This window comes from Gadus macrocephalus, chromosome 11 (assembly GCF_031168955.1).
Source record: "Gadus macrocephalus chromosome 11, ASM3116895v1".
Lineage (NCBI taxonomy): Eukaryota > Metazoa > Chordata > Actinopteri > Gadiformes > Gadidae > Gadus > Gadus macrocephalus.
Window position 1 is genome coordinate 3,334,658 of NC_082392.1, and position 15,904 is coordinate 3,350,561.

At 49.7% G+C, this 15,904-nt stretch overlaps 2 protein-coding genes across 2 annotated transcripts in view; one reads left to right on the forward strand and one right to left on the reverse strand.

Moving 5' to 3' along the window:
- The window catches only part of cabin1 (calcineurin binding protein 1), a 51,002-nt gene extending 40,607 nt beyond the window's left edge, over positions 1 to 10,395 (reverse strand). Inside the window, exons 1-18 of the mRNA XM_060064785.1 lie at positions 10,218 to 10,395; positions 9,571 to 9,627; positions 9,348 to 9,440; positions 9,130 to 9,243; positions 8,796 to 8,930; positions 8,500 to 8,680; positions 7,830 to 7,959; positions 7,574 to 7,723; positions 6,612 to 7,069; positions 5,779 to 5,950; positions 5,020 to 5,156; positions 4,212 to 4,429; positions 3,087 to 3,159; positions 2,618 to 2,805; positions 2,127 to 2,264; positions 1,432 to 1,620; positions 994 to 1,233; positions 313 to 466 (exon numbers count right to left, since the gene is read on the reverse strand). Of these exons, the coding sequence (XP_059920768.1) occupies positions 313 to 466; positions 994 to 1,233; positions 1,432 to 1,620; positions 2,127 to 2,264; positions 2,618 to 2,805; positions 3,087 to 3,159; positions 4,212 to 4,429; positions 5,020 to 5,156; positions 5,779 to 5,950; positions 6,612 to 7,069; positions 7,574 to 7,723; positions 7,830 to 7,959; positions 8,500 to 8,680; positions 8,796 to 8,930; positions 9,130 to 9,243; positions 9,348 to 9,440; positions 9,571 to 9,573 (2,773 nt within the window). The 5' untranslated portion in view covers positions 9,574 to 9,627; positions 10,218 to 10,395. The remainder of the gene's footprint in view (positions 1 to 312; positions 467 to 993; positions 1,234 to 1,431; positions 1,621 to 2,126; positions 2,265 to 2,617; positions 2,806 to 3,086; positions 3,160 to 4,211; positions 4,430 to 5,019; positions 5,157 to 5,778; positions 5,951 to 6,611; positions 7,070 to 7,573; positions 7,724 to 7,829; positions 7,960 to 8,499; positions 8,681 to 8,795; positions 8,931 to 9,129; positions 9,244 to 9,347; positions 9,441 to 9,570; positions 9,628 to 10,217) is intronic.
- Positions 10,396 to 11,334: 939 nt separating this feature from the next.
- Positions 11,335 to 14,092, forward strand: LOC132467961 (neurofilament light polypeptide-like). Its single transcript, XM_060065555.1, has 4 exons — positions 11,335 to 12,452; positions 12,596 to 12,720; positions 12,837 to 13,420; positions 13,529 to 14,092. Exons 1-4 carry the CDS (start codon positions 11,376 to 11,378, stop codon positions 13,645 to 13,647), a joined length of 1,905 nt encoding a protein of 634 aa, XP_059921538.1. The 5' UTR covers positions 11,335 to 11,375; the 3' UTR covers positions 13,648 to 14,092.
- Positions 14,093 to 15,904: the final 1,812 nt, after the last annotated feature.

Consider the following 15,904-nt stretch of genomic DNA (forward strand, 5'->3'; position numbering starts at 1 on the left):
AGAGAGCCAGAGACGGACAGAGAAAGCGACCCACATAGAAGTACAGAGAGCCGGTGACAGACAGAGCTACAGAGAAGGACAGAGAGCCAGAGAAAGAGCTACAGAGAAGGACAGAGAGCCAGAGACAGACAGAGCTACAGAGAAGGACAGAGAGCCGGTGACAGACAGAGCTACAGAGAAGGACAGAGAGCCAGAGACAGAGCTACAGAGAAGGACAGAGAGCCAGAGACAGACAGAGCTACAGAGAAGGACAGAGAGCCAGAGACAGACAGAGCTACAGAGAAGGACAGAGAGCAGGGGAGCCAGACGGACCTTCCTCGTCCCCCAGGGGGACGTGCTTCCTCAGCATGCAGTGGAAGGCGGCCTCCTCGTGCTTGATGAGGTGGTGCAGGAGGATCCAGGGCAACACAGAGGAGAAGAAGGGCTCCTTGGGGTCCTCTGGGATGTTCATGCTGAGGTCGATGAGCTACACCACCAGCAGGGACAATCAATCATTTGTTAGTTTCTCTGGTTATGTCTGGCTTTAAGAAAGAATACGATTGAATCCTGTAAGAATACAGATTTTTATCCGCTAGGGTTCTGAAGCATAGCGACACAAAAGAAAATCTTGTTGTGCTCGGCTTGCGTTTGTGTGTAGACATTAGGCAAGGCAAAGCAACTTTATTTATATAGCACTTTTCATACACAAGGCAGACTCAAAGTGCTTCACATATAAACATTGTCATACAATACAATAAAACAATAGATAAGTAGAAGAAGGGCTAAAAAGCAATTAAAGCAATCAGTGGATGTAACTTTTTCAAATGACACACTGCCACGCTGCCTTCCTGAGCACACTGCCGACCGGAGTCGATCCAGAAATTAGAGAATCGTCGTAGGTGAACAAACACCCCTCTGTGTGTGTGTGTGTGTGTGTGTGTGTGTGTGTGTGTGTGTGTGTGTGTGTGTGTGTGTGTGTGTGTGTGTGTGTGTGTGCGTGTGCGCCCTCCATACCTGGATGAGGTTGTTGGCGAGGCGCGCCATGCTGGAGGAGCGCGGCACGTTGGCGAGCAGCGCGCCGTCCTCGGCGAAGCAGACCTCGATGGCGGCCAGCAGCTGGGTGATGACGGCCAGCCACTCCTCCCTGGCGGACGGCGAGGCGTCGGCGGCCGCCAGCTGCTGCAGGGCCTCGCTGAGGGACAGCTCCGCGCACAGCAGACACTGCTGGAAGTCTCGGCTCTTCAGCAGGGAGTCCTGCCACACGGCGGGAGAGTGGGAGGGAGGGAGGGAGTGAGTGAGTGAGTGAGTGAGAGAGGTCACACACTCAAGCCACACGAGCAGAGCTTGTGAGGATCATGTCCCACCAGCCAGTCCCAACATTTACATTTACATTCAGCAGGCGCTAAGTGCGTACATTAAGTGCCAGGCCAACACCACACAGTAAGTCCCAACCTTCAGCAGCAGCAGCTGCACAGGCCTCTCCGGGGCGGAGGTGACCAGCTCCAGGGTCTTCCCGCGGCTGCCGTACTGCAGCGTGGGCTGCAGCAGGCGCACCACCGAGTCATAGTCGCCGGACTCGAAGAGCCGCTGGATCTCCTCCAGAGACTGACAGCGCTCCAGGGACTTCAGCCTCTTCTCGATCTATCCACGGAGGAGGAAGAGGGAGGGAGAGAGAGCGAGAGCGAGAGCGAGAGCGAGAGAGAGAGAGAGAGAGAGACCGTGATCAGTCCCATCTTGTCTACGTCATCAAATGGTAAATGGACTGCATTTATATAGCGCTTTTCTAACCAGTGACCAATCAAAGCGCTTTACAATATTCCAAAACATTCACCCATTCATGCACACATTCACACACAGACGGCGGAGTCAACCATGCAAGGCGACAGCCAGCTCGTCGGGAGCAGCTAGGGTTAGGAGTCTGGCTCAGGGACACCTCGAAACTAGCACTCTTCGTGTTACCAGTCAACCCGCTCTACCTTCTGAGCCAGAGGCCACCCCCGCCATATGCCGCCCCGTCATCAAGATTAGTATCAAGTTCATAAAATGCACGTAGTGTGTTAAAAGTGCCACGGCTGCAATGACAGAGATTAAAGTTACAGGTGCAATTAAAAAAAATTGCAGTCTTTTTTTTTTTTTACGACACCCACCTCCTCGACAGAGATGACCGCGTCGGAGCGCAGGTTGGGCAGGGTGATGGTGTAGTGGCTCCCCTCGGGGCTGATGGCTTTGCCCTGCAGTAGACTCGTACACACGTCGTAGCTCTCCAGGCCCTGTTCCATGTCCCCCTGCAGGATCACAACTAGTTGTTTAGATACCGATACCAGTATCGGCTGATACCGCCTAAAATGCAGTATCGGGTATCGGCGAGTACGCAAGTTTATGCGCCGATCGGATACCATCACCAGACAAGGTCAATTACTACGCAGGCACAGAACATCACAAACACGTGCAGTGTTATGCTGCGTTCGTTAAGAGTCAGAGGCGGAAAGTCGGAACGGGAAACGCGACATCTCCAACCTACGCGTGTTCAGGCTACCAAGTCGGAAGAACATGGATGCTACAAGAATACAAATGTATTATTATAATGATGGATTATAAATGTAAATCCCCCTTCCCCCAAACGAACAGGATACCTCACCTGGAGGGCCAGGAAGCGCGCCTTGAGCCAGTGGACGCGCACCATGACATCAAGCCAGGCCTCGCCAAACAGATCCAACTGGGAGGCACCCAGGGCCAGCACAAACAGATCCTTCTGGAAGAACGGCCCGGGGAACTCTGCGTCTTCCGCCTCGCTGTTCGGACCCGTGCCGCTCCACCGTGGAGGCACTGAGCGGGCAGAGGATCAGAATCAAGAGTACACAAGAGTACAATTCTTATTAGGCTTGGTTCCTCAACAGCCACATAGCAGCAACAATACAGGATGAAGAAAATAAAGATAAGTGAAAACTAAAAGATCGAAAAATAATTACAAATGAGTAGTAGCATAAATCACAATAATAAATTATAATAATAAAATACATTTATAAATAAATAGGAAAGAAATTAAGAAAACAAGTTTTCCACCTTCCAAAATGGTGATTTCCCCAGGTTAACACAACCCAACCTACCGGTCTTCCCTTTGGTGTGGGACCATTGCTCCAGTTGTAGCTCCATACCCGCTAAGCTCATGTCCAACATTTCCTGCATCCAGACCGGGAAATAATAACATAACATTATGATTATAATTTATAATCCAAAATAAATATTGAGACACGAAAACCCTGCATGAACCAGCAGCCTACCTGGAGGACCTAATTATTTTCTGCCCTCGCCCTTTCAATACCAAACGTTAGAAAGAAATGAGCAGTAAACAGAGTGTTCTCCTGTCCAGCGCCGTGTCTGTGGAAGAGGCTGCCCCCTGTAATCAGTGAAGCTGCCTCTGCTGAGAAATTCAAATCCAAACTTAAAACCTTCCTCTACACTTTAGTTTGGCTCCTTGGGGTCCACCGGCCTGCACCTCATACCCAGGGCAAGACTTTCCCAATATATTTTTTATATTTATATATTTTCTTTTCCGTATGTATTTCATCACTTAATTTTATTGTAAGTTTGTTTTAGCTTTCTGCTAAATCTTGAATACATTGCACTTTCTACAAAGCATTTTTTTTAACTTTGCCTTACTTATCTATTTAATATTATTATTTCATTTCATTGTACGACGATGTTTCCATGTGAGGCACTTTGAGTCTGCCTCGTGTATGAAAAGTGCTGTATAAATAAAGCTGCTTGCCTTTGCTTGCCTACCTTATTTGATTAATATTTGCTTACATAACTACTATGCAAAAGTCAATCACAGCACCTTTTGCACTGCTTACCATCCATGTAAACAGAAGGTAAGCATTTTCTCTTGTCCTTTTGGGGGCTCGGGTTAGGGGGGTGTCATCAATATTCGGCCTGTTAAGCCCTCTAAGACTCGAGCTGCGTTCACACCGCCGCGCGGCAACTCGCGCACAGATTTTGCCCTACCGCTCAGCTTTCCCCGGGTTGAAACTTTCGGCGGCAGCGGCAAAAAACGCCTGGCCCTTTCACATCGCCGCGAGGAACCCTCTTGCAGCGGGGCGGTTATCAGGGCAGTTGCCGCGCGTTGGTGTGCAAGCAGCTCAACTGCGATGAAGCGCTACACTAATCAAATTGATTTAACATTCCCATTCCCAAGTAACACATCCGCTAAACCCCCGGCCCCGGGCCCTTACCCGGATGTGCTGGTTGCTGCAGTCCCGGAGCAGCGGGTTGGGCAGGCCCCCGCTGTGCCTCCGCCAGGTCTGGTGGACCTGGAGGACCACGGGGGCCAGGCCCCGGGGCCAGGCCTCCAGGTACTTCTGCCCCACGGCCTTCAGGTAGCGCAGCATCAGGTCCAGCACCCCCCCGTTGCTCATGCTGGAGAGGAGGAACTTGTGGACGTCCTCTTGCTCTGGAGGGGATCGTCAGAGGCGTGTTCAACGGATTAGGGGGGACGACGTGTTCAAGACATTTTCTGCGATGGAAAAGATGACCTACTTTCTTTGAGAGTCAAAGAGAACGCTTTTGAAAAGTTCTGGGAAGAATTTAACATTTATAAGAGTTGTGACACCAAACCACTTTTGCTTTGATATGAAATAGATTATTATGCAACTAATGCTGTAAATTCTACAAGGAACCCTCGAACCTGGGGCATTATTAAAAATCGTAATGATCAATCGCTAAAAGAGAACCCTTATGAAAAGTTCTGGCCAAATTTTAACATTTATAAGCGTTGTGACACGGAATGAATGCCCAATCCGAAAACTTTAGATTGAACATTGAGATACTACCAGTCAACTATTATATGCTTTACTGTTTTAGGTTGATCTTTTTTGCCCTATTTCTTTGGGTTTTTCTTATTTCAATAATGTTGTTGAGCTGTTCTGTTCAAAAACTTTGTGAAAACTCAATAAAAATGCAAGTTAAAAAGCAAGAAGTGCCGTAATGAGGCTGGTGCCTCATTTGGAAATGCATCCTCGTTGCGGTTGACCGGCCGCATACCGGATTCCATGTACTCGATGAGATCCGCCGTTGACAGGCCGTTGCCGTGGAGAAGCTGGGCGTCGGCCTGCGCGTCGCTCTGGGTCTCCATGTTGCTCAGGCTCTCGTCGTCGTCCTCGGGGTCGAACTTCCGGAGCCTGGAGGATGAACCCGGAAGAGGAGGCGTGGGGGTGAGGACGGGAATAGGGCTCGGCATCGCCACTGACTTACCAGAACGATTAGATTCCCATTCACAAGGTCCGGAATCAATTTAATCTTCAATTCGATTCAATATCGATTCGGTTCGGGATATTTCAGTTACAATACCAATTTTGCTTGGATATTAAATCGATCCTTATGTAACTAATGCTGCAAATTGTACAAGAAACCCTCTAACCTGGGGCATTATGACAAATGATATTATTCAAAATCGATAGACAATTGGCAGACGCTTTTATCCAAAAAGACTTACATTGGTTAATACACACATCGACACACCGACGGCAGAGTCAACCATGCAAGGCGACAGCCGGCTCGTCAGGAGCAGTTAGGGTTAGGTGTCTTGCTCAGGGACACATCAACACTGAGCTAGGAGGAGCTGGGGATCGAACTAGCAACCCTTCGGTTACAAGACAACTGCTCTACCTCCTGAGATAAGCAGACACTTCCAAGGAAGATCTATTTTAATCAGCAAATCGATTACTAGAGCCCAGCCCTGCACATAGCTCCAGAGACCCAGCCCCCACTACCATGTCCCCGGCCCCGGGGCCCGGCCCCTACCTCGAGGGCAGGTACTTGAAGAGCAGCTCCTGGAAGTCGATCTTCTCCTCCTTCTTGCACTTGGTGTTGCGGACGCGCGCCGACCGCCGCTTTGCCGTCTCGCCGCTGTCCTCGATGGTGCGCTTCCTCTTGGGGGGTTTCTTCGCCTTGTCCGCCAGGGAGGGCTCCATGGCTGTGAGGGATCAACAGGGTGTGGGTTCGTTGTCAGCATGCAGCATGTAGTGGTTTTAAGTGCAAGGACGCATGCATGACCTAGCACTTCAAAATAGTACTTAGCCGTGTAACATCTTATCCTATCTATCATTGTTGCTTACGGGGAATGGGTTAACCTAGTGATGGTTAGTGCTTGGCACTCGGTTCTATGAACAGCCTTACTGTACCGACAGCGATATATTGTTGTTTCTCTTTCTTCTAACAATTGTACTTATTGTGAGTCGCTTTGAATAAAAACGTCTGCTAAGTGCCCTACATGTAAGTGTAAATGTAGTCCTGTATGTCATTAAAGAGCACCTATTATGCTTTTTCGACTTTTATGACCTATAAATGTTGTTATAATGATTTAAAGTCATGTTTAACCATACTTGAGTGTCAAATAATGACGTACATGCATTTAGACGTGTTCCCTTTTAGACGAAGCCGAGTGTTGCCAGAGAATGCTGAAAGCGCCCGGATGGGAGGAAGAGTTTCCCGAAAATCGACATTGTTTTTTGTGCTGTGATTCGTTTCAGGTTGCTCTATTAGGAGTCATCAACAAGAAACGAAGACCAGAAAAGTAGTATAATAGGAGATCTTTAAGCATGCATCTGCAGGGTGAGTTCCACACAAACTCGAACCTGGAGGGGTGGTGGCCACGGCGGCGGTGGTGGTGACCTCCACAGTGGCGTGGCTGGGGGTCGGCTCCGGCACCGAGCAGGGCGGGGCCGACGGGGCCAGAGGGGCCAGAGGGGCCGGCGCCGGCGAGGCCAGGGCCGGTTGGGGCGCGGCGAGCGTCTCCGGCAGAGCCACGGGGGGCAGGGAGGAGCTGGGACTGCTGGGAACGGTGCTCAGGCCAGGGGCCACGGTGCTCAGGCCAGGGGCCACGGTGCTCAGGCCAGGGGCCACGGTGCTCTGGCCGGGGGCCACGGTGCTCAGGCCGGGGGCCACGGGGCTGCTGGGCCGGGGCCGCTTCTGGAGGCAGTCGGGGTCGCGGTACTCCGACAGGTCCACCCGGCGACCCAGGCTGGGCTGTGGCGGTTCACACGTGGTCTGGTGCCGGTACATCGCGAGGAGGCACTCGCCCAGGTTCTTCCACCTGAATCCAGACAGAATGCAGTCGAACTGGGGTTGCCGCGGTGTGGACATTTTCACACCGAGTAATACACTCGTGTCAACACCGGTATTACCGAGTATAAACGGTATAAACTTTGAAACTAGGTCAACCGCCATCTTCTCCGTCAACTCTCGTCTAACACTCGGCGCTCCCCCTACGGGAGCGCGGGGAGCTCCCGTAGGGATTGGGCTTCGCGGGGTTTGTTTACCGGCGGTGCTATGGTTACCGGTCTTGTGTGTTCCAACGGTTTATTAGGTAGCCTATCTATTATTACTACATTATTATTATTACACCATTAATTTCTACAGAAATCTATTTTTATTATTGAAAAAAAAACAAATAAAAAAAAACTCTGTGTTGCACCGAGTAATCGGTGTTGTCCCCAACACCGGTAATACCGTATCCCGCGGCAACCCTAATTCGAACTGGACAATCCGGCATTGAAAATAGATGGTTGCTGATGGGTGCATAGAGGGGGGGACTCACGAGAAGCAGTTTATGGGCTGGACAAGGAGCAGGTCAGGCTGCGGCTCCCGGTGGGACAGGGCCTGTCTACGCTTCCGTAGCTCCAGGGCCTCCTGCACCAGAGAGAGGCTCTCCTCCTCTTCCACCGATACGTAGTGGACAGACATGTCACTGCACACAAGCAAGAGAAAATAGTAAGCGCAATAGAAACTGGGTATTTTGAAACAGGAAAAGGAAGTGAACGTTAAAAGGAAAAACTAAAATGCATGCTCTTCACCATTTGGTGAACATCTGCATGGTGTCCCTCTTCAGACAGGGCTGCTCCTCAAAGATCTTCTCCTTCAGCACCAAGCCTTTAGTGTAGCAGTGGTCCTTCTCCAGCGCTTTGGAGATGAAATACAGACAATCTGCAGCCATGCAGACGAATACAAACACGGAAACAAAAAGATGGGGCATTTGAGTGACGTCAACTTGAAACCAGATAAGGTTATTTTGTTGAAGTAGAGGAACGGCTGCATATGGAGTTGTAGTACAGATTATTACAAAAATTTAACCCTACTTTTCTACAGCTGTCGACCAGAAATATGACAACGATTAAAGTCGCATTGTGTAACATTGCTAAAAATGACCTGGACATACCTAGTCAATGCTGATCAATAGTGTCTTCAATAATGTTATCAATAAAATCACATCCTATAACCGATATATTCTACAAATTAAAAAAAGTCTTGCCAGCCTGTACCTCTCTCAGTGGAAAGAACACATATTGAGTTTTTTATTCTGAAATTCTCCCGCCTACTAACTCGGAGGGGTTGCAATCGTATACATTGCGTCTTAAATACAAGAAAATGAACTACGTGTGACCCTAAGGTCACTGCCACATCGTCTCCTTGAGTTTTTCTTCAAACATTGCTCTTTAAAGAACGCGTGGGTCCAACCAGACTCACAGGTGTAGTCGCTGAGCGCGTACAGCATGGTGATGAGGTTGTCCAGGCAGGGCCAGTGGTCGGGGTTGCAGTGAAGGCCCTCCTCGAAGGCATGCCGCGCCAGGGGGATGCGCACCAGCTGCACGGCCACCTGCCCGATCTTGTACCACATGTTGACGTCGGTGGAGTCCAGCATCACGGCCTGGAAGAGGACGGCGACAGGAAGAGAGACGGGGATTCATCTCAAAGACAAAGGAGCTTTGTTGGACCGGACCAACAACAGGTGGTGTTCAAACCAAAATACATCTATATTATACCTCCAGGTAAAACTCCATCGCCGTCTCCAGATCGTCCCGCAAAGCAGTCAGGCTGGCCAGGTTTTTAAAGGTGGAGTACTTCAGCATCAGCCCAGGATGCTTGGTCCCCACCCGCTGGTCCTCGGAGGGCTTGGCCTGAAATATTCACAGTTAACGGTTTCATAAATGTAACTAAAATAACCTAAAGCTTGAACTAAACTTAGCAAAGGTATACAATGAGGAGAGAATGATTGACGGCTGCATTTAGCTCCGGCAGACGCTTGAGACAGTCTCATAGATCATAGATTTTTATTTCCTCTTAGCAGAAGTGCACCAGAACAGGGAGTAATAATACCTCTTTAAGTAACGGTGTCTTGAGGAGCTCATGATATGCTTTGGCAGACTCGTCAAACTTGTCGTGCTTCTGAAGATCTAAAGCTTTGTGGTACAAAGAAAACGCTTCGGCTTCCTGCAAAGAACATAAAGAAAAAAAGATTCACTTGGGTTTCATGGAAGTCGTACATTTAGTATAAAAGTAATTGATTGGCTTGCACTTGCACATATTCTTTATACCTGCGCCTCCTTCGTTTGACTCTTGCGACTTCTCTGGGGGTCTTGTGACTCATCAGCCGCTGTCGAGGCTGCATTTAATGCTGCTATTCGAATCTGGAAACGGATAGGAGGGGGGGAGAAAATGACAGATAAGCACATAGAAGAAAAGCGTATTGTAGGTTTGCCATCATGGAATTGCTGAATGCTTTAAAATCAAGCAGGATAGCTGAGTAAAAGATCTTACCATTTTGATAACAGTGAAACTGAGCTTCAAACTAACTGCAGTGGCTTTTCATTCATGCTGCAGAAACATAAGAGACAGTGAATGAACGAATGAATGAATGAATGAATGGATTAATATTTTGGAGTAGGGCGTGGCAGTGTTGCAACATGGAAACAGCAGCTCTGATCAACACCAGTCAGCCAGAAAAGGGAAGGTTAACAGCAGACCTAGTGTCAGTTTCGCTGACTCTGGACTCTTTTGCTGTCAATGTCTTCCCTCCGTGTCCTGCTTATCCTTAGCTTTTGGATTGTATTCAGGGAAGTGTCTGGCCACATAACGCTGATTACATCCCAGTGCCGACATGATCTTGAATAGCGCCAAAACGATGACACTTTTAAGTTACTGACAATGCATCGGGGACGATCACACATACAATTGCAGATGCAGACTCCTGCAGCATAGTCTTTAATATACTCATATAGTTGCATGGTTGTGGGGGAGCAGCCCCTGTGATCCCTGCAGAATCTGAGAAAGATAGTCTTGACCACTTGGCCATTAACAATAAAATACTTCGACCTAATATCTGATAACCCGGTTAGCGATCTAGGCCGACAGAGCTAACGTTAGCCTCCCTGGGTGAGCATCCCCGGTGAGCCTGAAGGTCTTACCGGTCACCTCCACGGTCGCTGCATGGGTTCAGTGCGACTCTGATTGTGGAGCAAACTGCGGATACCGACGTGATTATACGGCGGAATGGGCCCAAATGAGTGGTGTAAACTTTACCGAGCCATCCTTTGTTGTTGTGAGCGTTAGTATTCTACGTCACAGCATCACAGCCGCAGCATGTCGCCTTGGCCACTCCTTGATTTAGCAACCCGTCGTCCTATTGGTTGATAGTGTCGCGGCTTTCTTTTTGTCCAATGAGACATCGCGATGTTTTGGGGGCGGGGAGACCACACACCTTGCACCCAGCATTGGAACCATCCCATACAATATGAAACACAGGGAGTTTGCCTTATCAGATTGTGATTCTTAGTGCTTTTTTTCAACGTGCATTGTATTACCAGAGCCTAATCAGTTAAAACTTATTAGGGCATTTAGTTTGGATCTTTTTTTTTCTGTATTTACTACCACTCTTTGTTTTAAAGCAATGTACACATTCACTGTCAAAGTTACTTCATAGATAACTACAATGTTATTATGTTATTATGCCAAGTACAATGTTGTCTGTCCATCCTGCGGTGTCCACACAAGTTGTGGACAGACAGCACCGAGTGGCCACGCCTTTATTGCAATATGGAATGGTCAATAACTGGTCAATCAAGGATAATAACTGCAAGATCTTTGATACGCTGCAGTCACGTCCACAGCAAATAAAAATGCATTCTGCAGCACCAGAAGAATACATAAAAATAATGTCAATTCATGGAGATGCATAAATATGTAGTCGCAGTGTGACAGTATGTTCCCTGACTTATTCTCTTTTACACCGAATTCAACTGCCAACTCCACAGAGCCTCAAAACCACAGCAATCGCATCACGATAACACTCCTCCCAGAGCTATCCATACCACCGAGTGCTGTCCTCACTGACCCTGTCCATTGCAGTGCATTCTCTCCCGCCTCCCTCGATGCTGAGACTGGCTGGTCGGTAACATCATTATCGATTCCCTCAGTCAGCATGCCTGCAGAAAAAAAAAAGAAGAGAATGTCCCGCCGGGCGGGGTGCGGGAGCCTGCGTCACAGTCATCACCGGCCCCTATAAAAGCAGCCGGGACGCCGCTTCCCCTGTACACTCGTCCTGGCTACCTCCACTCAGAGCAGCCATGACTTCCTTTGGCTATGACTCCTACATGCCGTCCTCCTACAAGAGGAAAACGGTGGTCCGCAGCGGCGGATACGGCGGCGGCGGATACAGCGGCGGCGGCGGGATCGTATCCAGGACCATGTACTCTAGCCACGCCGCAGCGCCCACCTACGGCTCCTCCGCCCGCCGGGTGTACCCCTCTCACAGCCGGACCACCCAGTACTCCGCTCCCATGTACTCCTCCACCTCGGCCGCCGAGCTGAGCATCAGCCAGGCGGCGCAGGTCAGCACCGAGTTCAAGACCCTGAGGACCGAGGAGAAAGCCCAGCTGCAGGACCTCAACGACCGCTTCGCCAGCTTCATCGAGCGGGTGCACGAGCTGGAGCAGCAGAAGAAGCTGCTGGAGACGGAGCTGCTGGTGCTGAGACAGAGGCACACGGAGCCCTCCAACCTGGCCGGCCTGTACGAGCAGGAGCTGCGCCAGCTCAGGGCCGCGGTTGAGGAGGCCGGCCACGAGAAGCAGGCGGCGCAGAACCACCGGGACCAGATGGACGACGTGCTCGGCAACCTGCAGGGCCGCTACGAGCAGGAGGTGATCGCCAGGGAGGACGCCGAGGGGCGGCTCGTGGACGCCAGGAAGGTCTCAGACGAGGCGGGCCTGGCCCGGGCGGAGCACGAGAAGAGGGTCGGGACCCTGTTGGACGAGCTGGCCTTCCTGAAGCGCCTGCACGAGAGCGAGATCTCAGAGCTGCAGTCCCAGGTGCAGTACAGCGCCCAGGTGTCAGTGGAGATGGAGGTGGTCAAGCCGGACCTCTCCGCCTCCCTGCGGGACGTCCGCGTCCAGTACGAGAAGCTGGCCCAGCGCAACCTCCAGTCGGCCGAAGAGTGGTTCTGCACCAAGATGAACGTGATGACGGTCGACTCGGCCCGCAACACGGACCACGCCCGCTCCGCCAAGGACGAGGTCCAGCAGTACCGCCGTCAGATCAAAGCCAGAGAGCTGGAGATCGACGCCTGCCGTGAGATGAACCAGGCTCTGGAGGGCCAGCTGCAGGAAGTACAGGACAACCAGAGCAACGAGGTCACAGAACTGCAGGTTGGAGATTGACAAAAACATCAACACTTTCTGCTTTGGTTGCACTTGACTTATTTAAGATTGTTGCACTGGATTTCCTCTTTTCAATTGTTTATGAGTAAAGGTTTCTTATACTGCTGTGTTACTGTATTATTCTTCTGCAGGTCTCAATCGTTCAACTGGAGGATGAGCTGAGGCAGAACAAGAATGACATGGCTCGTTACTTGAAAGAATACCAGGACCTCCTGAACGTTAAGATGGCTTTGGACATCGAGATTGCCGCATACAGGTCAGCTGTTTACCTAAAAGATAATTAAATTCACCGTTGTAACAGTATACGCCATCCCACGAGGGAATTCAGTATTTATCCTTCGTACATTTTCCTCTCTGTTTTGCTTTTCCTAGGAAGCTGCTTGAAGGGGAAGAGAACCGCCTTAGCGGACCGTCCATGTCCCACTACTCCCAGAGCATGTACTCCTCCATGTCCTCTGGCTACCCCCAGTATCAGATGCAGAGTCAGCTGAGCTCCGCAGCCCCCTACCTCCACAGCTATCGCCTGGGATCAGCACTCGTCAAGGAGGAGATCATCTCAGCCAGCCACGCCCAGCAGGCAGAAGCCACTCGAGAGGAGGATCAGGAAGAAGAGGAGGAAGAGGAAGAGCAGACTGAGGTAGAAGAAGCAGAAGAGGAAGTTGAGGAGGCTCAGGGCGAAGAAGAGGCTGAGTCTGAAAAGGACCAGGAAGAGAAGGAAGAAGACGCCGAGGAAGAGGAAGGAGAAGCAGCAGAAGAGGCTGAAGGAGACGCTGAGGCAGAAGGTCAGGAGGAAGGCGGAGACGCAGAGGCAGAAGGTGAAGAGGAAGGCGGAGACGCCGAGGCAGAAGCTGAGGAAGAAGGAGAAACTGAGGGAGAAGGCGACAAGGAAGGAGCCGAAGAGGAAGGAGAAGGTGATGAGAAGTCTGCAGAGGGAGATGCCGAAGGAGAGGCAGCAGGTAAGCGTGTCGATGTTAATCAATATAATGATGTTTCATTGTATGCTATGTTATCTCCTTTTTGCAGAGCTTATCGTGATACACTTTTGTTCTCTTAATCCATTCCAGATGGTGCTGAAGAAGAAGAGGGAGCAGCAGAAAAGGAGGAAAAGGATGAGGGAGAGAAGGAACAACCCAAGGGAGAGGAGGCACCGGCCAAAACCCAAGACGACACAAAGAAAGTTTAAATTGTTAAGATACGTTGTTTCCGAATAATGCCTATAAGTCTTACATGACCGGAGATGTCTTTTTCTGTGCTCCATACGCAGAGATCTTTGATCAATTCAAATGATTGTAAGACTCTTACAAACGAGAAGATCATAACTTGGTGAAACAGCCGATAACAAAGTATGAGTAAAGTCAGAGCATGGACGCATGCAAGCATACTCTACGAGCAAAGACATCACGCAATTAATGTTTATCAACGGAATCTCTTGAAGGACAGGGTGTGTTACATGTTCGGAAGCATCGTAGAATTTTGTTTGCCAATACCTGTGTGCTTTACTGACACCACAATATGCCTATTTATTGATGACAATGTTTGAAGCGCCTTATCTCAAATCCTTATCCATGGGGGTTGTCAATTCAATGCTGCGATTTAACTGCAATAAAGCCATAAATACATCAACTCAATATTGGTTGGATTGTGATTGTGTATGGTTCACGATGAACAAAAGAAGCTATAAAGGCACCACAACATTTAGAATTTTGTGGTCGATATCTGTGCTTTAAAAAGCAAGGTTGTATCGAAATTCTATCAAAGAGTCCCTGGGCAGTGACTAGCCACTTTTCCTTAAAGTGACGGTGAATAATTTGTACTGTTGTTGGCAGACAAAAGAGAGTTGTTGGCTGGTGTTGTATCGGGTTGGGCAATTTCCAACCCCAAAACTGAAAGAAAGTCAAAACAGTTTAGTACTTTCCCAGCCAGGGACAAAACACTGACCTCAAGCACATTATCCCTTATGAACATTATTATATACATCACGTACAATTACAGACCGAACAATACCTATGGTGGTGTCTTTCTCCCATAAGTCAGGGGGTTTTGCTCCCCCATTTTGTTCGCAGTCACTGTATGATCGTCGGGGGGGGGGGGGGGGGGGGCTGACACCGGCGCTTTGCCTGCCTCTTCAGCCCTCCGCACATCCCGACTCATAAATCAGAGGGCCGCCTGAGCCCAGTATGACTCAGCTAAACTGGTGCAGTGAGCAGCAACTGGCCCGTTGTCAATTGACTGAGGACAGAAGGGGAGCGCAATTCCATTAGAGCAAGGAAGACGAGGAAAAAAGGGAGGAGAGAGAGAGAAAGACAGAGAGACAGGGAGTGTGTGTGTGTGTGTGTGTGTGTGTGTGTGTGTGTGTGTGTGTGTGTGTGTGTGTGTGTGTGTGTGTGTGTGTGTGTGTGTGTGTGTGTGTGTGTGTGTGTGTGTGTGTGTGTGTGTGTGTGTGTGTGTGTGTGTGTGTGTGTGTGTTTGTGTGTAAGGGGGGTGTTCAGGGTGAAAACGAGAAGGGAGAGAGATGAGGAAGAAAGGGTGGAGAGAGAGAGAGGGAGAGGGACAGAGACAGGAGGTGAGTGTGTTTGTGTGTGTGTGTGTGTGTGTGTGTGTGTGTGTGTGTGTGTGTGTGTGTGTGTGTGTGTGTGTGTGTGTGTGTGTGCGTGTGTGCTTGCGTGTGTGTGTGGGTGTGTGGGTGTGTGCGTGTGTGTGTGTGTGGGGGGGGGATGTGCAGGGCAAAAAACGAGAAGGGAGAGAGATGAAGCAGAAAAAAAACCTAAAGAGAGTAACAGCACAGAGAGAAGGAGACAAGGCGAAGACACTGGAGAATATCTCTGTAATAAACCATCGCTGAGGACAGACAGCTTTTATCCACTAAGTAGATAAAAAGATAGGTGGGGTGTGGCTCAAGGCAGCTGCAGAGACACAGTCCCTGTTGGTCCCTATAGCTTGCATATGAAAATGAATGCCCCCCCCCCCTCCACAAAAAGTCCCTCAGACACAAACACCTGCCAAGGTTCACTTTCGAATTTTCATTGTGCATTTGTTGTGATGCTAATGTATGCCCATATGTGTTCAGGATATTTACTCTTAGGAGACCTGCGTCTAGAGCTGAACTGCTGGAAGAATATAAACACAAAATGCATGCAACGCTGCTCCCTGCCAACTTTATCATTCATCCTGTCCTCGGTTGACCTCTTCCTGAGGCAGACTGTTCTCCTCCCTCATTCCCCCTCTGTCTCTCTCGCTCTCTCTCTCTCTCTCTCTCACTCTCTCTCTCTCTCTCTCTTTCTCTCTCCATATTTCTCCCTCGCTCTCACTCACTCTCCCTCTCTCTCTCTCTTACTCTTTTCCTCTCTCTCTCTCTCTCTCTCTCTCTCCTCTTTCTCTCTCCATATATCTCCCTCTCCCTCTCTTTCTCTTTCTCTCTCTCTCTCTCTCTCTCTCTCTCT